General features: G+C 36.5%; 1 protein-coding gene across 19 annotated transcripts in view; it reads left to right on the top strand.

The window, feature by feature from the left end:
• TDRD5 (tudor domain containing 5) overlaps positions 1-23,670 on the top strand; it is a 98,807-nt gene that overhangs the window by 30,796 nt on the left and 44,341 nt on the right. For all 19 annotated transcript variants that reach the window (XM_081485878.1, XM_081485876.1, XM_081485877.1 and 16 more), the window contains one exon: positions 7,220-7,276. In XM_081485878.1, coding sequence (XP_081342004.1) covers positions 7,220-7,276 — 57 coding nt within the window. The remainder of the gene's footprint in view (positions 1-7,219; positions 7,277-23,670) is intronic.

Below are 23,670 nucleotides of genomic sequence, written 5' to 3'. Positions count from 1 at the left end.
ACTTGTATATTTTTGAGATTAATTCTTTGTCAGTTGTTTCATTTGCTATTTTCTCCCATTCTGAAGGCTGTCTTTTCACCTTGCTTATAGTTTCCTTCATTGTGCGAAAGCTTTTAAGTTTAATTAGGTCCTATTTGTTTATTTTTTGTTTTATTTCCATTACTCTGGGAGGTGGGTCATAGAGAATCCTGCTATGATTTATGTCAGAGAGTGTCTTGCCTATGTTTTCCGCTAGGAGTTTTATAGTTTCTGGTCTTATGTTTAGATCTTTAATCCACTTTGAGTTTATTTTTGTGTATGGTGTTAGAAAGTGTTCTAGTTTCATTCTTTTACAAGTGGTTGACCAGTTTTCCCAGCACTACTTGTCACAGAGATTGTCTTTTCTCCATTGTATATTTTTGCCTCCTTTGCCAAAGGTAAGGTGTCCATAGGTGCATGGATTTATCTCTGGGCTTTCTATTTTGTTCCATTGATCTATATTTCTGTCTTTGTGCCAGTACCATACTGTCTTGATGACTGTAGCTTTGTAGTATAGCCTGAAGTCAGGCAGCTTGATTCCTCTAGTTCCATTCTTCTTTCTCAAGGTTGCTTTGGCTGTTCGAGGTTTTCTGTGTCTCCATACAAATTGTGAAATTATTTGTTCTAATTCCCTGAAAAATACCGTTGGTAGCTTGATAGGGATTGCATTGAATCTATAGATTGCTTTGGATAGTATACTCATTTTTACTATATTGATTATTCCGATCCATGAACATGGTATATTTCTCCATCTATTTGTGTCCTCTTTGATTTCTTTCATCAGTGTTTTATAGTTTTCTATATATAGGTCTTTTGTTTCTTTAGGTAGATATATTCCTAAGTATTTTATTCTTTTCGTTGCAGTGGTGAATGCAATTGTTTCCTTAATTTCCCTTTCTGTTTTCTCATTGTTAATATATTGGAATGCAAGGGATTTCTGTGTGTTAAATTTATATCCTGCAACTTTACTGTATTCATTGATTAGCTCTAGTAATTTTCTGATGGAGTCTTTAGGGTTTTCTCTGTAGAGGATCGTGTCATCTGCAAACAGTGAGAGTTCTACTTTTCCAATCTGGATTCCTTTTATTTCCTTTTCTGCTCTGATTGCTGTGGCCAAAACTATGTTGAATAGTAGTGGTGTGAGTGGGCATCTTTGTCTTGTTCCTGATTTTAGGGGAAATGCTTTCAATTTTTCACCATTGAGGATAATGTTTGCTGTTCGTTTATCGTATATGGCTTTTATTATATTGAGGTATGTTCCTTCTGTGCCTGCTTTCTGGAAGGTTTTTATCATAAATGGATGTTGAATTTTGTCAAAGGCTTTCTCTGCATCTATTGATATAATCATATCATTTTTATCTTATAATTTGTTAATGTGGTGTATCACATTGATTGATTTGCAAATATTGAAGAATCCTTGCATCCCTGGGATAATGCCCACTTGGTCATGATGTATGATCTTTTTAATATGTTGTTGGATTCTGTTTGCTAGAATTTTGTTAAGGATTTTTGCATCTATGTTGATCAGTGATATTGGCCTGTAGTTTTCTTCTTTTGTGGCATCTTTGGTTTTGGTGTTAGGGTGATGGTGGCCTCATAGAATGAGTTTGGAAGTTTGCCTTCCTCTGCAATTTTCTGGAAGAGTTTGAGTAACATAGGTGTTAGCTCTTCTCTAAATTTTTGGTAGAATTCAGCTGTGAAGCCATCTGGTCCTGGGCTTTTGTTTGTTGGAAGATTTCTGACAACAGTTTCAATTTCCGTGCTTGTGATGAGTCTGTTAAGATTTTCTATTTGTTCCTGGTTCAGTTTTGGAAAGTTATACTTTTCTAAGAATTTGTCCATTTCTTCCAAGTTGTCCATTTTATTGGTATATAGTTGCTGATAGTAGTCTCTTATGATCCTTTGTATTTCTGTGTTGTCTGTTGTGATCTCTCCATTTTCATTTCTAATTTTGTTTATTTGGTTCTTCTCCCTTTGTTTCATGATGAGTCTGGTTAATAATGATTTGTCTATTTTATATATCTTCTTGAAGAACCAGCTTTTAGCTTTGATGATTTTTGCTATGGTCTCTTTTGTTTCTTTTGCATGTATTTCTGCCTTAATTTTTAAGATTTGTTTCCTTCTACTAACCCTAGGATTCTTCATTTATTCCTTTTCTAGTTGCTTTAGGTGTAGAGTTAGGTTATTTATTGATTTCTCTCCTGATTCCTGAGGTAGGCTTGTATTGCTATGAATCTTCCCGTTAGCACTGCTTTTACTGAATCCCATAGGTTTTGGGTTGTTGTGTTTTCATTTTCATTTGTTTCTATGCATATTTTGATTTCTTTTTTGATTTCTTCTGTGATTTGTTGATTATTCAGAGGCATGTTGTTTATCCTCCATATGTTGGAATTTTTAATAGTTTTTTTCCTGTAATTGACATCTAACCTTACTGCATTGTGGTCAGAAAAGATACTTGAGATGATTTCAATTTTTTGAATTTAGCAAGGCTAGATTTATGGCCCAGGATGTGATCTGACCTGGAGAAGGTACCGTGTGCACTTGAGAAAAAGGTGAAATTCATTGTTTTAGGGTGAAATGTCCTATAGATATCAATTAGGTCTAACTGGTCCATTGTTATCATTTAAAGTTTGTGTTTCCTTGCTAATTTTCTGTTTAGTTGATCTATCCATAGGTGTGAGTGGAGTATTAAAGTCTCCCACTATGATTGTGTTATTGTTAATTTCCCCTTTCATATTTGTTAGCATTTGCCTTACATATATGTGGTGCTCCTATGTTGGGTGCATATATATTTATAATTGTTATATCTTCTTCTTGGATTGATACTTTGATCATTGTATAGTGTCCTTCTTTGTCTCTTTTTGCAGCCTTTATTTCAAACTCTACTTTATCTGATATGGGTATAGCTACTCCTGCTTTCTTTTGGTCTCCATTTGTGTGAAATATCTTTTCCCAGCCCTTCACTTTCAGTCTGTATGTGTCCCTAGGTTTGAGGTGGGTCTCTTGTAGACAGCATATATAGGGGTCTTGTTTTTGTATCCATTCAGTCAGTCTTTGTCATTTGGTTGGAGCATTCAACCCATTTATATTTAAGGTAATTATTGATAAGTATGATCCCATTGCCATTTACTTTGTTGTTTCGGGTTTGAGTTTATAAACCTTTTCTGTGTTTCCTGTCTAGAGAAGATCCTTTAGCATTTGTTGGAGAGCGGGTTTGGTGGTGCTGAATTCTCTGAGCTTTTGTTTGTCTGTAAAGCTTTTGATTTCTCCTTCATATTTGAATGAGATCCTTGCTGGGTACAGTAATCTGGGTTGTAGGTTTTTCTCTTTCATCACTTTAAGTATGTCCTGCCATTCCCTTCTGGCCTGAAAAGTTTCTATTGAAACATCGCTGTTATCCTTATGGGTATCCCCTTGTGTGTTATTTGTTATTTTTCCCTTGCTGCTTTTAATATTTGCTCTTTGTGTTTGATCTTTGTTAATTTGATTAATATGTGTCTCGAGGTGTTTCGCCTTGGGTTTATCCTGTTTGGGACTCTGGGTTTCTTGGACTTGGGTGACTATTTCCTTCCCCATTTTAGGGACGTTTTCAACTATTATCTCCTCAAGTATTTTCTCATGGCCTTTCTTTTTGTCTTCTTCTTCTGGGACTCCTATGATTTGAATGTTGGGGCGTTTAACATTGTCCCAGAGGTCCCTGAGGTTGTCCTCATTTCTTTTCATTCTTTTTTCTTTTTTCCTCTCTGCTTCATTTATTTCCACCATTCCAACTTCCACCAAACTTATCCTGTCTTCTGCTTCAGTTACTCTACTGTTGGTTCCCTCCAGAGTGCTTTTGATCTCAGTTATTGCATTATTCATTATTGATTGACTCTTTTTTTGTTTCTTCTAGGTCCTTGTTAAACTTTTCTTGCATGTTCTCAATCCTGTCTCCCGACTATTTATCTGTAACTCCATTTTGTTTTCAAAATTTCAGATCATTTTTACTATCATTATTCTGAATTCTTTTTCAGTTAGACTCCCTATCTCCTCCTATTTTGTTTGATTTGGTGGGCTTTTATCATGTTCTTTTACCTGCTGAATATTTCTCTGCCTTTTAATCTTGTTTAGGTTGCTGTGTTTGGGGTGGCCTTTCTGGAAGTTTGTGGTTCCTCTTTATTGTGGAGGTTCCTCCCTGTGGGTGGGGTTGGACGAGTGGCTTGTCAAGTTTTGCTGGTTAGGGAAGCTTGCGTCAGTGTTCTGGTGGGTAGAGCTGGATCTCTTGTCTCTGGAGTGCAATGAAGTGTCCAGTAGTGAGTTTTGAGGTATCTGTGGGTTTGGTGTGACTTTTGGCCACCTGTATTTTTGTGCTCAGGGTTATGTTCCTCCTTTGTTGGAGAATTAGCTTGGTATGTCTTGCTCTGAAACTTGTTGTCTCTTGGGTGGAGCTTGGTTTCAGTGTAGGTATGGAGGCTTTTGTATGAGCTTTTGTTGATTAATGGTCCCTGGAGTCAGGAGTTTTCTGGTGTTCTCAAGTTTTGGATTTAGGCCTCCTGCCTCTGGCTTTCAGTCTTATTTTTATAGTAGCCTCAAGACTTCTCCATCCATACAGCTCCAATGATAAAACATCTAGGTTAATGGTGAAAAGATTCTCCACAGTGAGGGACATCCAGAGAGGTTCACAGAGTTACATGAAGAAGAGAAGAAGGAGGAGGGAGATAGAGGTGACCAGGAGGAAAAAAGGGGGAATCAAAAGGGGAAAGCGCAGTCTAGCCAGTAATCAATTCCCTATTTTCTCTCCACAGTCTGGAACCCTCAGAGAGGTTCATGGAATTCCATAGAGAAGAGAAGAGGGAGGAAGGAGATAGAAGTGACCAGGAGGAGAGGAGAGGGAGTCAAAAGGAGAGAGACCAGTCTAGCCTGTGATCAGTTCCCCAAGTTTTCTCCACAGCCTGGAATACCCAAAGAGATTCACAGAGTTAAGTAGAGAAGAGAAGAGAGAGGGAGGAGATAGAGGTGACCTTGTGGAGAAAAAGGAGAGTCAAGAGGGGAGAGAGCAATCAAGCCAGTAATCACACTCCTAAGTAAAAATGGGTACTGAAGATTGGATTCTTAAAGGTACAGAATTGATAACAAATACCAAAAAGCAAAGATTAAAAATCTAGAGTAGAGGTTAGACTCTCGAAAACATAATATTAAAAAAAAGCAAAACAAAATTGCAAAAGTTATGTAAAAAAAAATATGAGATTTGCTTTAAAAATAGGGTCTTTTTTTTTCTAGGTAATAGTAGGTTTTAAAAATGAAAATTAAAGGAGTAATAACTTAAAAATAAAAAAAATTAAAAATTAAAAAACGATAATAGTAAAATATATCTAGGAATTTCTCTGGAGCTATTGAGGGCAGTGTGTGGTCAGTTCAGTTTCAGATAGTTCCTTGTTCCACCTTATACTTCTTCTCAAGGTCTATAGGTCCCTTCCAATGTAGTCAGTGCTAACTACAGGGTTTTAATCTGTTGCACCTGTCACTTCCAAAGCCGTTCCCTCTTCTTTGTTTATTTTGGCTTCCTCTGTTTGTGAGTCTCTTCAGTATCTACTTCCGCCCTGACACAAAGGGTCAAAGGTGGTCATTTATTTAGGCTCACTTGTTCAGTTGTGCTGTGGGGAGGGGAGAACACTGCAAACAAATATCACTGGTGTGTGTGGGGAGTGCTCATAGTGTCTGGGCCACACTGGGTTTGCCCCTGCTCATGGTGTGTGTGCTTTCCCAGTCTACACTGTTCAGGTTCCAGATTGCTCTACAGGGGAACTCTCTAAGGCGGGCACTGGGTTGTGTACGCTTCCCAGATCTACGCCACTCAGGTTCAGGTTCTCGGGTACTCCACAAAGGCACAGACTCAGTTGGGCCTGCATTTTGTGCCCTTCCCAGGTCCAAGCAGCTCAGGTGACCAGGTGCTTGGCGAGTGCACTCTTCCCAGCTGGGCAGTGTGTCTTATCACCTCCCTAGTCCCAGCTGCTCATTTTCTTGGGTACGCAGTGGGAACGCCATCTTAAGTATGCCGTGTGTCTCTTCTGGGGTGCTGATCTCTAGCTGCGACCCTCCTGACGGATGTCAACTGTCCAGGATCCCAGGAAGACTTGGTTAGCAACTGGGAGCCTGCTTGCAGTTTGGTAGGGGATGCAATCTCTGGGGCCAAGTTTGCCCCTTTCCTTTCTGCTCTGGCTGTCGCCCGCCTGCTTCCCTGCCTCCAGCAGGGGATGGGCTGGTCTGCAGCTGGCTAACTCTCCTCTGGTATTCACTCAGTCCTTTGTTCTGTGAGCGGGCCGGGCAGTGCCTTAGGTTAGAGCTTTTCGCTGGAAAGTTCTCTCTCTCTCTGTCCTCTTTCTTTTTTTTTCCTCTCTGCCCATCCCATGGTTTGGGTTGCTATCTCACGTTAGCTCCCTCAGATTGCCCTCAGGGCATTCAGGCCTGGTCCTTACCCTAAGCAATGCAGCCCGCACCTCCCTGCTCAGCCCCCACTTGCTGGTGGCAGACGTGAGCATCTGGGCTAATTCTCTGCTGGGAGTTGCAGTTAGGCACGTAATCTGTGGGTTTTATTTATTTCTTTTTTCCTCCCGATTATGTTGCCCTCTGAGATTCCAAAACTCCCCACAGACCCGCCAGTGAGAGGGTTTCCTGGTGTTTGGAAACTTCTCCTCTTTTAAGACTCCCTCCCCAGGATGGGTCTCTGTCCCTAACTTTTGTCTCTCTTTGTATCTTTTACATTTTGTCCTACCTCCTTTCAAAGACAATGGGCTGTCTTTCTGGGCGCCTGGTGTCCTCCACCAGCATTCAGAAGTTATTTTGTGGTATTTGCTCAGAGTTCAAATGATCTTTCAGTGAATTTGTGGGGGAGAAAGTGGTCTCCCTGTCCTATTCCTCCGCTATCTTAGGACTGCCCAGAACTCTAGGAATTTCTGAGGAGTCGTGGCCACTGCTGTTTTATGCAGGAATGGTTTCTCAGCTCTGGAAATGTTGGAATTCACTGCCTTTTTTGGTTGTTACAACTTTTTTAAAACTAGAAGCTGATGTTTAAAAATTACTGTGCCTTTTAATTCATTCACTTAATAATAATGTTATTTTTGTCTTTGTTGCTATGTAAATTTATACTTGCTTATTTTGATATTTTGTCACCCAGCATTCCTGTTGTGTCTATTTATATTGTATTTCACTTTTTATTTATTAGGTTGTATCCAAGTTTCCAGAGGGTTTGCTTATTTCTAAATTGCTTGGAGAGTTTGAGGTGAGTGTTCTCTTTTTCACCAACCATGGTTTTTTATGGCTTGCATATGTTTCTCATGCTTGATGGAAATTTTGTTGCTACTCCTTGGGTCCTCCAAGTCTGTGCTCTAGAACTTAAAGATTTTGTTTTGCATTTTGATAGCTGCTTTTATACTCAGAGTTAAGAATATGATTTTTAATAAATACTTGATTATGGATAGAAAGAATATTTTTGCCACTATTGTTATATAATTAGAATGAGAGTTAATTTGTTTCTCATGTTTGATAATACCAAGTGTCAGTGGGCATATGGAGAAACAGGATACCTCATACACTGCTTGTGGGACAAAACCTCTTTGGCGAGCATTTGGCAATATGGCTTTACTTGACAAAATGTACCCATAATAATTCTGGAGTTCCACTTCTATAGATGTACTTTAGAGAAACTCTTAAACATGTGCACATGAAGACATGCATGTGACACATACATTGCAGCATGGTTAAAAACTGGGAATAAATTAAATGTCTATCAATAGGAGAATGGATGAATAAATTGAGACTGGTATTTATACAGTGGAGTAATATGTAGTAGAAAAAATAAACAAGATTTAGCTCACCCATGCAACATGGATCATTTTTGGAACCCATCATGTTAGGTGAAAAAAAATCACATTGCAGAATGATAATTCAGATACTGCCATATGCCTAATTTTAAAAAAAGGGGTAGGTGTGGTGGGCTCTATAAAAAATGCCTTTCTTCTAGTTGTTCATTTGTTTTCACAACAGACTGAGGCACAGAAAAGTAACTTGCCTACCAAACAGATAGCCAGTAATGAGTGGAGCCAGGATTTAAAATCCTGGCAGTCTAGCTTCAGACTTCATCCTAACTCTTAACTACTATACCATGAACATTATCATATATTTGTACGTATAAACAAGTTTGTTTGAGATACTATATAGCGTAATGATTGATAGATCAACTCTATGTGCTATTTTACAGATGATGTGTATAATATTATCTACTTGATACGACTTGATACGAGTTTTGTGAAGTTTAAATGGCTTAAAATAATTAAAACAGTGCCTGCCACATAGTAATTGTTTGGTAAATGTTAAAACTCATAGTAGAAGAAAAAGAAGAAAACTTTTTTAGAAAAGATACACATCACCCCTCAAATAGTAATGCAGAAAATTTAATTTCACATTATTATTTAAAGCAATGACACCTTTAAAACCTCAAAGTTTATTTCAGATAGGCCCATGAGAGAAAGCTTAAACAGTCTTGATATCTTTTGGATTAACAAGTCAAATCACTTATCTAATAATGAAATTACAGAATAAAGTGTAAAATAGAGTAGTAAAGTAATAGCATATCACTTAATTATTACAAAATTTATGGGTGAAAATAAACTTCCTATGCCAGGTTCACAACTCAAAGTGAATAGTTTCTTACCATGAACGTTTTAGCAAAAGTGGCTTCCTGGATTAAAGATTCATGGAGTTAAGGTTACAAGTCAACAATTTTGGAGAAATTAGAGCAAACCTTTTTTTAAATGGGATTTTTTTGTTTTAATTTTTATTTTATATTGGAGTATAGTTGATTAACAATTTTGTGTTGATTTCAGGTGTACAGCAAAGTGATTCAGTTATATATATATATATATATATATATATATATATATATATATATGTATATATGTATCTGTTCTTTTTCAAATTCTTTTCCCGTCTAGGTTATAACAGAATATTGATCAGAGTTTCCTGTGCTGTACAATAGGTCCTTGTTGGTTATTTATTTTAAATACAGCAGTGTGTACATGTCAATCCCAAACTCCCCATCTATCCCTCCCCCTACCCCAATCACGCCTTTTGCCGCTGGTAATCATAAGTTTGTTCTCTAAGTCTGTGAGTCTGAAAAACAAACCTTTTAATTTAACAGGAAAGCTCTTTGCCCTTCTTAGTAAACAAACTTTTGCAGAAATTCAACATTATTATTAAAAATATATAATAAGTATAGATTTAATTTAATCTTTATTTTAACTTGTAGAAATACTAACCCTTTATTTATCCAACATTATATAAAAGCTACCTTGTGATTTGTCCTCTTGAAATACTTGGACACCAGTCTGACAGTCTTTCAAGGTCTTTTGTTAAATTGCTAATTGAAGGAAAATAGTGCAGAGGCAGCATAGGTTTTGGATCTTCCTGAAGTGCCACTTAGAGAGTGAGTGAGTGAAGTTGCTCAGTCATGTCCGACTCTTTACGATCCCATGGACTGTAGCCTACCAGGCTCCTCCATCCATGGAATTTTCCAGGCAAGAGTACTGAAGTGGGTTGCCATTTCCTTCTCCAGGGGATCTTCCCGATTCAGGGATCAAACCCAGGTCTCCCACATTGCAGGCAGATGCTTTACCATCTGAACCACCAGGGAAGCCCATAGAGAGCTAGAAGCCACATAGAGAACTAGATGGCAAAACAGAAAATCCAAAGACAATATTTATAACAAAATTAGGCAATATATCTCTGCAAATAATTGCTAGAGAGTAATCAGCAGTCGCCACCAAAGCCTGATGATATCAGTGTCTGTGCCAGGAGAGAACAGGAGCCCTAATGGACCTATGAGACAGAATAACTACAAAATAGCCATCAGGTATTCACTTCTGGCCTGGAGAACTCCATGGATTGTATAGTCCAAGGGATTGCAGAGTCGGGCACGACTAAGTGACTTTCACTTCACTTTACTTCGTTCACTAGAATGTACAGCAAGCCATTTTGAAAACTGTCACTGAAACTGTATGACCTAATAGCAGAAAATGCCTCATGATAAGAGTTGGATGGGGCTGGAGCACCATAGCTCCTGTGAATTCTTGAAACTGACCAGCCAGAGCTCCCTTATAGACACTAATGAAAAATTGGGCAGGATACAAACAGTAGAAAAAGAGAAGTCTTAAGTGTAAGTAGTATTAATGGAAAAGAGCCAGGAAATTTCAAAATTAACCTATGGTATTTTTAAACAATTTACAAAAACAATGGAAGGAGGAGCTCTGTGAAGCAGAAAGTAATCCAGAACGATGTGTACAAGCCAGGAAGATGAATTTTACATAAAATATGCAGCAGAAGAGGATCTGGGTCAAATTACATTGTTGTTTGAATTAAAAAAGAGATTAAGTAACAGAATAGCATATCTACTGATAATAGGAGCATGTCAGAAATATGTGTCCCTAATACAGATAAAAACTGAAACCTATTTCAAAAATATAAAGTGATACAAAACATGAAAGAACAGCATAAATCTGAATATACAAATTTGGGAATACAGTGAAGCGTATTCAGTAAAGAACTCAGGAAAGAATTATAAATAAAAGAAAAAAAAATGTCAGAAATGAAGGCTAAACTTCAAAGATTACAAGAGCAAAAAATATAACAGCTAATGCCCTAAGAAAACCAGTAGATAAAAATGAGGAACATTTTGAAAGTCAAAAGGAAATGAGGGAGGCACTGGGTATCCAGGTATGAAAGGCTCTGTCACTAAGATTTTTGAAATCTAGTGAGAAACTTAGGCATGCAAATAAATTAAGGTAATATGTCTTGAGTAGCCTACATTGGAACAATCCTGATGATTATTATAAATTCTGGACAAAATATACAAAATTACTCTCTGAAGGTACTAGAAATTGTTCAAAAGCAGGCAGAAACTGGAAAGGAGTCAGCACCTAGAGAGGACAGAATAGCACCTTTTTTATTTGCCTGGAGTTTGGCCCAGTGTCAGGCCCCATACACAGTTTGGAATTGATAACTGAATAGAAATCAAAAGTTTTACAACTGCCTCTGATTTGGAGCTACATAAGCAGTTGAAAAATGACGAAAGAAATCATTGTGACCTCATGGACTGTAACCCACCAGACTCCTTTGTCCATGGTATTTCCCAGGCAAGAATCCTGGAGTGGGTTGCCATTTCCTTCTCCAGGGGATCTTCCCCACCCAGGGATCAAACTCTGGTCTCCTGCATTGGAGGCAGATTCTTTACCATCTGAGCAACGAGGGAAGCCAAGCAGTTGGAAGATGAGGGAAGAAATCATAGGATAGAGAGGGAGCATCAAATTCTGCACATAAATTCTGTTCAAATCTCTGACTGACTATTGAATTGCACATGCCTGGGGCAGACTCACATAAGCCTAGTAAGGCTGAAAGAACTGAATCTTTTTCAGCTGTGACCCAACACAGGGGGTTAGAGTTTGAGTTTAAGGTTAGTCAGGTTAACTCCCTATTAAATTGAAGCAAAAAGCAGTACTCTCGGAAGAAATGTAAAAGATTCCACAGTCTACAGCTTACCTATTATGATGTCCCAGATACAAGCGAAAATTACTGAATAAACAAGAAAATGTGACCCTTAGTGAAGAGAAAAAGTAATCGATGGAAACTGATTCTGAGATGATGCAGATGTTGAAGTTAGCAAAAAGGTTGTAAAGGAATTCTTAAAACCACATTAAAAAGAGTATAATGCAATATGTATTCATATTGAACAAATGGATAAGAAACCTCAGTGGAGAAAAAGAAACTGTAAAGCCAAATAATTTTCTAGAGCTGAAAATAAAATATCTGAAGTAAATTCGGTACAGTATCTTAAGAACAAATTGGAAATGGCAGAAGAAAGCATCAGTAAGGGATGGGGAGGGAGGTTGGAGGGGGGTTCAGGATGGGGAACACATGTAAACTCATGGCTGACTCATGTCAATGTATGGCAAAAACCACTACAATATTGTAAAGTAATTAGCCTCCAACTAAAATAAATGTTAATTAAAAAATAAATAAAATTATTTTAAAAAAAAGCATCAGTAAACCCCAAGACAGATTGGTAGAAATGATCTAATCTGAAGAACAGAGAGAGAAAATAAATGAAAAAAATTTTTTCAAAAGCAGAACCTGGAGACTTTTGTGGTGGTTCAGCTGTTAAGAATCCACCTGCCAGTGCAGGGGACACAGGTTTGATCACCAAGAAAAACAAGGAATGGACCTGTCTGAACACTGATTGACCTTAAGTATAAAAGGAAAAAACTAGGTGTATGAAATGTTTTCCATGAGAAACCAAGAAACTACACTGGTTTGACAGTGGTCGATACACGTCCCCACAGCTCCGACGTGCCTGTTCACTTTCCCATGCCCTCCCCAGCCCTTCTCTACTGGCTGCTGTTTTAAAGTTTGCCCTTCCTTCCCCAAATTTGGATTTTTATTACAGATCTAAAGCTCTTTCAATTTTATACTGATTAAATCAGTACCGCAGTATTTGATTAACCAAGCTTCTGCAGATTTTGTGAATCTTGGAACTTTTTTGAGGTAAGAAACACGTCTTTATTTATGCATATCCTTCCCAGTGATTCTTCTCCCAGCGTTCTTCTGCCATATGCCCTTAGGAATTTTTTAAAATAGAAAATTAGGCTTTCTTGATATTTCTTTATCTGCTTTGTGTGAAACCATGGTGTCAAGCATCGCCGGCTGCCCTTTACCGCTTGTGTGGTCATGAGAGTCCACGGTTCTCAGCACCATCCTCAATTCCAATAAAGAACCCAGATGCTGCCCGCAAAAAAAAAAAATAAAAATAAAAAATAAATAAATAAATAAATAAATAAAAAATAAAAAAAAAGCATCAGTAAACCCCAAGACAGATTGGTAGAAATGATCTAATCTGAAGAACAGAGAGAGAAAATAAATGAAAAAAATTTTTTCAAAAGCAGAACCTGGAGACTTTTGTGGTGGTTCAGCTGTTAAGAATCCACCTGCCAGTGCAGGGGACACAGGTTTGATCCCTGCTTCAGAAAGATTCCATTTGTTGTGGGGCAACTAAGCTTAACTATGGAAGCCCTAGAGCCCATGGTCTGCAACAAGAGAAGTCACCTCAACCAAGAAGCCTGTGCACCACAACTAGAGAGTAGCACCTGCTTACTACAACCCAAGAGAGCCTATGTACAGCAGCGAAGACCCAACACAGCCAAAAATAAATAAATTTAAAAAACAGAATCTGGGAGTTCCCTGGTGGCATAGTATCTAGAATTGGGCGCTTTCTCTGTTGTGACTTTGGTTTGATCCCTGAGTGGGGAACTGAGATATCACAAACTGTGCAGCATGGCCGGGAAAAAAAACAGTGCAGAATTGGAGAGACCTATAGGACAGTACCAAGTGGCCTAACATGTATAATTGTGAGGAAAGAAAGATGGTAAGAAAAATTTGAGAAAATAATGGCTGAAAATTTCATAAATTCTATGAAAGAGTTTACAGATTTAAGAAGCCCAGAAAAGCCCTCAAAATGAATACAAAGGAAATCTTATGTAAAATGTGTGGGTATATAAAAGACTTTCAATCAATTAAATCTTTGACTGCTTAAAGCAAAAATTACAACATTGTATAATTGGGTTTGTAACACACAGATTTAGTACCTGTGAAAACCATAGCATAATGAGTGGAGGGGCATTCAGTTCAGTTCAGTTGTTCAGTCATGTCCAACTCTTTGCAGCTCCATGGACTGCAGCACGTCAGGCCTCCCTATCCATCACCAACTCCTGGAGTTTATTCAAACTCATGTCCATTCAGTCAGTGATGCCATCCAACCATATTATCCTCTGTCATCTGCTTCTCCTCCTGCCTTCAATCTTTCCCAGCATCAGGGTCTTTTCCAATGAGTCAGTTCTTCACATCAGGTGGCCAAAGTATTGGAGTTTCAGCTTCAGCATCAGTCCTTTCACTGAATATTCAGGACTGATTTCCTTTAGGATGGACTGGTTGGATCTCCTTGCAGTCCAAGGGACTCTCAAGAGTCTTCTTCAACAGCACAGTTCAAAAGCATCAATTCTTCGGCGCTCAGCTTTCTTTATAGTCCAACTCTCACATCCATACATGACTACTGGAAAAACCATAGCCTTAACTAGATGGAGGGGCAGTAAGCACATAGAACTATAGTTTGCAAGGTTCTTGTGTTTTTTGTGAAGTAGTACAATAATACTGGAAAGTTAAGGTGTACAGAACAATAAATAATGCAGAGTGATAGGTATAAAGCCACTAGATATAAGATATAAGATACTAGATACAATAAAATGGAATTGTATAAAAGTACTAAATAAACTCAAAGGAAGACTGGGTTTACTGTTCAGCTGTTTTGCTTGAAAGACAACAAAGGAACAAACTTTGAGAGAAGCAAAATACAGGTGGAATCAGCAGAAATTAAATAGCAAAAAAAATGATAGCCGTATAGGAGAAAATATTTGCAAACAGTATGAACAGCAAGGGCTCAATTTCCAAAATATACGAACAACTCATGCAGCTCAATGTAAAAAAAACAACCCAATCAAAAAATGGGCGGAAGACCTAAACAGATATTTCTTTGAAAACATACAGAGGGCCAACAGGCACTTGAAAGATGCTCAATAGCACTGATTATTAGAGAAATACAAATGCAATGAGGTATGACCTCACACCAGTCAAAATGGCCATCATCAAAAAATCTACAAATAATAAATGCTGGAGAGGGTGTGGAGGAAAGGAAACTTTTTTGCACTGTTGGTGGAAATGTGAATTGGTGCAGCCACTATGGACAAACAGTATGGAGGTTCCTTAGAAAACTGAAAATAGAGCTACCATATGATCCAGCAATCCCACTCCTAGGCATATATCCAGAGAAACTGTAACTCAAAAAGATACATGCACCCCAGTGTTCTTTGCAACACTATTTACAATAGCCAAGACATGGAAGCAGCCTAAGTGTCCATCAACACATGACTAGATAAAGAAGATGTGTGTGTGTGTATATATATATATGTATATGTATATATATGTATATATGTGTATATATATATATATACACACACACACACACACACACAATGGAATATCACTCAGCCATAAAATGAATAAACTAATGCCATTTGCCACAACGTGGATAGACCTAGAGATTATCATACCAAGTGAAGTCAGTCAGTCAGAGACAAATATCATATAACACTTTGATGTGAAATCTTAAGACATAAGTGAACTTCTTTACAAAACAAAAACGGACTCACAGACATAGAAAATCTATGGTTACCAAAGGGGAAAGGGAAAGAGGGATATATCTTGGATTAACAGATGCATACTAATATATATGAAATAAGTAAACAACAAGGATCTACTGTATAGCACAGGGAACTGTATTCAGTATCTTGTAATAACCTAAAAAACAAAAGGATCTGAAAAATTATATATATACATGTGAAATGAACCATTTTGCTATACACTTGAAACCAACACAACATTGTAAACCATCTATACTTCAATTTAAAGAATAGTATCTATAAATCCACTTATATTAATAATTTTATAAATATAATGGAGTATATATTAAAATTAATGAAGTTATGAGATATAATGAAAAAGCAGAATGTAACTAAATGCTGTCCATAAAAAATATACTATTAGTAGAAAGACATAAATTGGTTGAAAGTAAAAGATGAAAAAATATATATATAGTGAGCATAAAAGAACTAAAAAGACTAAAAAAAATCAGGTAAAGGAGACTTCAAGGCAAAGTGTATTATCAGAGATAGACATTTTGTAAGGATAAAGGGTTAATCAGGAAGACACAGTGGTCAAATGTGTATTCACCTACTAATGCTTTAAGATAAATGATCTAAAAATTAGCAGAATTAATTATGAATTAACTCCCACAATTATAGGGATTTTTTTCTTTCTGGCAATTGATAAAATAGTCCAAAAAATGAATAAGGACATGGAAAATCTGAACTACACTCTCTGTCATCTTGATCTATTTGACTTTTATAGAACACTATACCCAACAACTGCAGAATACACATTGTACTCAAGTACACATGGAACATATATTTGCCAAGACAGACCATGTAGTTGGTTATAGAATAAATCTAAACAAATTTCAAAATACTGAAATCTTAGGGTATGTTCTTTAAGATGGAATTACAAATCAATACAATGTAATATATATATATATATTTGTAATATATATATATTTGCAAGTACAAATCAATACAATGAGTTCCCTAAGTATTAACCCTCTAAAAAATTTTGGAATTAAACAGTTCTCTTCCAAATAACTTATTGCTTTAAATTATAGTTGATTGCAATGTTGTGTTAGCTTCTGGTGTATAGCAAAGTTATTCAAATATATATATGTATACTTTTTCATATTCTTTTCTATTATTTATTGTAAAATATTGAATATAGCTAAATAATTTATTAAAGATAAAATAAGGGAAATTTGAAAGTATTTTCCATTGAATGATATTGAAGATATAACATATCAAAAACTGTGAGATGCAGCTGAAGCAGTGCTCAAAGGAAAACTTATAGCTTTAAAATGCCTAAATTAAAATAAAATAAAATGCCTAAATTAGAAGAAAGAAAGGTATAAAAATCATCATTGACCTAAAGGTCTACCTGAATAAGTCAGAAAAAAGAATGTCTACGTAGCAAACCCTAAAGACACCACCAGAAAATTACTAGAGCTAATCAATGAATATAGTTAAGTTTCAGGATATAAAAGTAATACGCATAAATCCCTTGCATTCCTATACACTAACAGTGAGAAAACAGGGAAATTAAGGAAACAATCCCATTCACCATTGTGATGAAAAGAATAAAATATTTAGGAATAAATTTACCTAAAGAAACAAAAGACCTGTATATAGAAAACTATAAAACACTGATGAAAGAAATCAAAGATGACACAAATAGATGGATAAATATACCATGTTCATGGGTCGGAAGAATCAATACAGTGAAAATGAGTGTACTACCCAAAGCAATCTATAGATTCAATGTAATTTATATTAAGCTACCAACAGTAGTTTTCACAGAACTAGAACAAATAATTTCACAATTTGTATGGAGACACAGAAAACCTCGAATAGTCAAAGCAATCTTGAGAAAGAAGAGTGGAACTGGAGGAATCAACCTGCCTGACTTCAGACTATACTACAAAGCTACAGTCATCAAGACAGTATGGTACTGGCACAAAGACGGAAATATAGATCAATGGAACAAAATAGAAAGCCCAGAGATAAATCCATGCACCTGTGTACACCTTATCTTTGGCAAAGGAGGCAAAAATACACAATAGAGAAAATACAGTCTCTGTAACAAGTAGTGCTGTGGAAACTGGGCAACCACCTGTAAAAGAATGAAACTAGAACACTTTTAACACCATACACAAAAATAAACTCAAAATGGATTAAAGATCTAAATGTAAGACCAGAAACTATAAAACTCCTAAAGGAAAACACAGGCAGAACACTCTGACATAAATCACAGCAGGATCCTCTATGACCCACTTCCCAGAGTAATGGAAATAAAAGCAAAAATAAATAAATGGGACCTAATTAAATTTAAAAGCTTTTACACAACAAAGGAAACTATAAGCAAGGTGAAAAGACAGCCTTCAGAATGGGAGAAAATAATAGCAAACAAAGCAACTGACAAAGAATCTTAAAAATATACAAGCAGCTCCTGCAGCTCAATACCAGAAAAATAAACAACCCAATCAAAAAATGGGCCCAAGAACTAAATAGGCATTTCTCCAAAGAAGACATGCAGATGGGTAACAAACACAGGAAAAGATGCTCAACATCACTCATTATCAGAGAAATGCAAATCAGAACCACAGTGAGGTACCATCTCACGCCAGTCAGATTGGCTGCTATCAAAAAGTCTACAAGCAATAAATGCTGGAGAGGGTGTGGAGAAAAGGGAACCCTCTTATACTGTTGGTGAGAATGCAAACTAGTACAGCCACTATGGAGAAAGTGTGGAGATTCATTAAAAACCTGGAAATAGAAGTGCCATACAACCCAGCAATCCCACTGCTGGGCATACACACTGAGGAAACCAGAATTGAAAGAGACACGTGTACCCCAGTGTTCATTGCAGCACTGTCTACAATAGCCAGGACATGGAAGCAACCTAGATGTCCATTGGCAGACAAATGGATAAGAAAGCTGTGGTACATATACACAATGGAATGTTACTCAACTATTAAAAAGAAAGCATTTGAGTCAGTTCTAATGAATTGGATGAAACTGGAGCCTATTATAACAGGTGAAGTAAGTCAGAAAAAAAAAACACCAATACAGCATATTAATGCATTATATGGAATTTAGAAAGATGGTAATGACACTATATGCAAGACAGCAAAAGAGACAGAGATACAAAGAATAGACTGCTGGACTCTGTGGGAGAAGGCGAGGGTGGGATGATTTGAGAGAATAACATTGAAACATGTATATTACCATATGTGAAATAGATGACCAGTCCAAGTTTGATTCATGAAACAGGGCACTCAAAGCCGGTGCACTGGGTCAACCCAGAGGGATGGAATGGTGAAGGAGATGGGAGGCGGGTTCGGGATGGGGGGACACATGTACACCTGTGGCTGATTCATGTCAATGTATAGCAAAAACCACCACAATATTATAAAGTAACTAGCCTCCAATTATAATAAATAAATTAATTTTTTTAAAAAGGAGGAATGATGTAAAGTCAAAATAGTAGGAGAAAAGAAATTATAAAATCAAAAATAGACATTAATAAAATAGCAACAATTAACAAAGCCAATATTGATTCATTGCAAGAGCCCAAAATTGATGAACCATTAGCTAGCTAAATTAGGAAAAAAGAGGACACAAATACCAATGTCAGGAAAGAGATTATATCATTATCATCCTACAGATGTTAAAAGGACAATCAGAAAATTTTATGAACAACTGTGCCTATCATTTTAAAACTTAATGGAATGGAAAAATTCCTCAAAAGACACAAATTACCCAGCTGAGACAAGATGAAATAGAAAATCTGAATATCCCTCTATCAAAGAAATGAAGTTTTGTTATTTAAAAGCAATAAAAAACAAAAAGACCTCTCCACAAAGGAGGAGAGAAGAAGAAAAAAATTCCATGCCCATATGGTTTCATTGGTGAATTCCATATAACTTTTAAGGAGGAGATTTTATTAATCATACATTCTTTCTCTGATAAAATAGAATGAGTTGGGAATATTTTCTATGAATACGTTATCCTGCTACCAAAAGTTGACATAGACATTACCAAAAAACCCCCAATTAGATTATGTTTATCATAACACACGATAAAAAATATTACAAAATACTAGTAAATTTAATCCAACAGTATGTAAACAAGAGGATATCTTCCCCCCCCAGCAATACAAGGTGGCAGTAACATTTCAAAAGAAACTGATGTAATTTACCATGGTAAGAGAATAAGGAAGAAAGTCTTAGGATCATTTTAGTAGATGCAGAAAAAGAATTACCAAAATTTCATACCCATTTGCAATAAAACTCTTAGAAAAATAAGAATAGAACTTCTTCAGTCTGATAAAAGATAGCTATGAAAAACCTGTACTTGTCATATTTAATGGTAAAACAGTGGAGACTTTCCCTATAAAATCAGCAAGGCTACTATGTCCATTTTGCACTGCTTTAATTCAGTGTTGTACTGGAGGTCCTAGACAGTGTAATAAAATAAGAAAAAAGGTACAAAAACTTGAAGAAGTGAAACTCTCATTATTTGTAGAAAGCATGATTGTCTACATAGAATATACTAAAGAACCCATGAAAACCTATTAGAACTAATAAGTGAATTTATTAAGGTCAAAGATAAAATACCAAAAAATATATATTGTATTAATTGTATAGATTAACAATAAAAATAATATGTGCTCAATTGCTCAGTCACGTCCGACTCTTTCTGACCTCATGGACTGTTGCCCACCAGCTCCTCTATCCATGGAATTTTCCAGGCGAAAATACTGGAGCAAGTTGCCATTTCCTACTCGAGGGGATCTTCCTGACCCAGGGATCAAACCCATGTCTCTTGCATCTCCTGCATTGGCAGGAGGGTTTCTTTACCACTACGCCACCTGGGAAGCCCAGTATAATATAGATTAATATAAAAATCTATTATATTTGCATATGTAGACAGAAAACAGTTGGAAACCAAATTTTTAAAATTAAATTTACACTAGTGTCAAATTACTTGGAAATAAGTCTAACAAAAGAAACATAAGTTATGCATCTATAACGAAAAATACTAACATTGCTGAGAGAAATTAAAGAAAACTAAACAGAGAGCTATAACATTCATGGGTTAAGAAGTCTTAGTATTGTTATTAATCTAAGATTGTTTCATCCCCATCATAATTCTTGTAGGATATTTGTAAATATTGACAAATCCCCAAGTTTGTCATTATGAGAGTGCATAAGGAATTCAGTTCTTATACACTCAAGTGATTTTTAACAAAAGTACCAAAAGGAATTCAGTGGGGAGAGGAAATTTTTTCAACAAATGATGCTGGAACAATTACTTATATAGGGAAAAAGCAAATCCCAACCCCAACCTCACACCATGTACAAAAATTAGAGTTATATATTAGACCTAAATGAGAAAAATAAAACATTAAACCTCCTGAAAGAAAACTTTATTTACAATCTGGGGATATTTAAGAGTTTCTTAGGACATAGAAAGCAATAGTCATTTAAAAGAAAGTTGATAATGAGACTTTATCAAACTTTTACTATTTAGGAGCTTCCATGTAAAAATGAACAGGCAGACCACAGACTGGGAAGAAATATTTACAGTCATACATCTGAAGAAAGACTCGTATCTAGAATACATAGGGAACCTTGTATAGCTAGCTCCATTATAGAAAGTCAAATAACTCCATTAAAAAAAGATTTGAGCAGATACTGCACAGATGTAGATGTATGAGTGATTAATATACATAAATGCTAGTAAACTCATATATTTTTGTGCAAGTATAAAACGGTACTACTTTGGAAAATGTTCTGACAGTTTGTTCAAAAGAAATAAATATTTGTCCTTTGATCCAGAGTTATACTCTGATATTTACTTGAGAAATCAAAGCCTATGTTCTCCGAAAACTCTTGTACAGTTATATTTGAAAGAGCTTTATGCTTAATAGCCAAAACTGGAGACAATCCTATTATTCATTAGTATGTAACTGAATAAGGAAATTGTATATTCTACAATGAAATTATTCAACATTAAAAATAAATCAGCTAGAATCACTGCTGATGGTGATTGCAGCCATGAAATTAAAAGACGCTTACTCCTTGGAATGAAGGTTATGGCCAACCTAGATAGCATATTTAAAAGCAGAGACGTTACTTTGCCAACAAAAGTCCGTCTAGTCAAGGCTATGGTTTTTCCAGTGATCATGTATGGATGTGAGAGTTGGACGGTGAAGAAAGCTGAGTGCCGCAGAATTGATGCTTTTGAACTGTGGTGTTGGAGAAGACTCTTGAGAGTCCCTTGGACTGCAGGGAGATCCAATCAATCCATCCTAAAAGAGATCAATCCTGGGTGTTCATTGGAAGGTCTGATGTTGAAGCTGAAACTCCAATCCTTTGGCCACCTCATGCGAAGAGTTGACTCATTGGAAAAGACCCTGATGCTGGGTAGGATTGGGGGCAGGAGGAGAAGGGGACGACAGAGGATGAGATGGTTGGATGGCATCACTGACTCGATGGACATGGGTTTGGGTAGACTCCGGGAGTTGGTGATGGACAGGGAGGCCTGGCGTGCTGCAATTCATGGGGTCGCAAAGAGTCGGACACAACTGAGCGACTGAACTGAACTGAACTGAGTGATAGATGAGCCAACACAGATGAATTTGAGAAACATTTGCTGCTGAACAGAAAGTGTACCTTGTAGGATACCTTCTATATGAATTGCTAGGATAGCAAAAGCTAATTTATGGTAGAAAAAGAGAGTTGTTTGTCTCTGGGAAATAAAGAACTTGCTGAGGTGATGGAGATGTTTTATATCTTAAATGTGGTTTTGGGGGATACAATTTTGCATTTATTGCAGATAATTGAATGGTAAACTTAAGTTTTGTACAACTCACTGTATGTAAATTTTACCTTTAAAAAACTCACAGATATTGAACTCAATTATGTGCATACTGACATATTTTGGGGTTAAAGGGTACTGATATCTACAGCTCCTGTTGAAATGCATGAAAAAGATAAGATGGTTTGGTAGGTAGATGGATATAAAGATGATAAAGCAAATAATAGCAGAATACTAAACATTATATGATCTAGGTGGTGGATGTTCACTGTTCAAGTCTTTCACCTTTTTATGTGTTTAAAATTTTTCATAAGAAAATACTAGGGAAAAATGGAGCAAGAAGGAAAGTACCAGGTATTGAAAACAGGCAGATAAGAGCCAACTTATGAAATAAAACCAAAGATGAAACAGAACAAATACTGGATATATACTCAAATATAATTTGAGTACTTGAGTATAATTCAAGTAAACTTTATTGAAGTGGAAGACTTGAAATTATATATTGAAAGAGCACACTCATACCTGAGAATATCAACCAAGGATGATTGATATTATTGGACTTAAATAATCCTTTGAGCTTCTAAACAAATGAACAAGTAACTTAGAAGGGAGACAAAATTACATTATAGACATTTTCATAGCAGTGTTTAGAAGAAAAGAAATTTTAAAAATTAACATATTTTAAACACTCAAGGAAAGAAAATGTTAGCCAAGGATTTTATGGCTAGCAAAATCGACTTTCAACTGTACAGAACTAGACAAGCTATTACCATCATGCAAGAATTTAAGTACCATTGTTTCCCTGACTGACCCTCAAGGAGTCAACTGAAGGATGAACTTCCAATAACCAAAATCACTAGAGGGACAGCAACAAAAGAACTGAATGTGAGTGCCACTTGTAAAACTAAGACCAAATGATGGTTAGAAAGAACAGAATATAGTATATAATGGCTGTATGCTGCTGTTGTTCAGTTGCTAAGTCATGTCTAACTCTTTATGACCCTGTGGACTGTAGCATGCAGGCTTCCCTGGCTAGCTAAGTGTGTGTGTACACACACTCACACACACACACACACACACACACACACACACACACACACACACACACACACACACACACACACACACACACACACATATATATGGCTATATACTCTGACAGTATAAAGGACAATTACATAAAATGATAGGGAAGGGATCAGTTCAGTTCAATCTCTCAGTCGTGTCCAACTCTTTGCGACCCCATGAATCGCAGCACGCCAGGCCTCCCTGTCCATCACCAACTCCCAGAGTTTACCCAAACCCATGTCCATTGAGTCGGTGATGCCATCCAACCATCTCATCCTCTGTCGTCCCCTAACCATACACAAAAAAATCTTAACTGCTTTTATTAATTATACTGGTGATGGTTTAAAAACAGTACTGTTATTCTGAGACTACTGAGTAATGTGATATAGAGCGTGTTAATAATTATGGGATATATGGGGGTAATTATGAGATCACTTAAACTGTACATATAAGGATATTCTAACTACAT

The sequence above is a fragment of the Giraffa tippelskirchi genome, chromosome 5, assembly GCF_054371585.1.
Source record: "Giraffa tippelskirchi isolate mGirTip1 chromosome 5, T2T-mGirTip1v1.2.pri, whole genome shotgun sequence".
NCBI classification, from domain to species: domain Eukaryota; kingdom Metazoa; phylum Chordata; class Mammalia; order Artiodactyla; family Giraffidae; genus Giraffa; species Giraffa tippelskirchi.
This window is presented reverse-complemented; position numbering and strand designations above follow the sequence as displayed.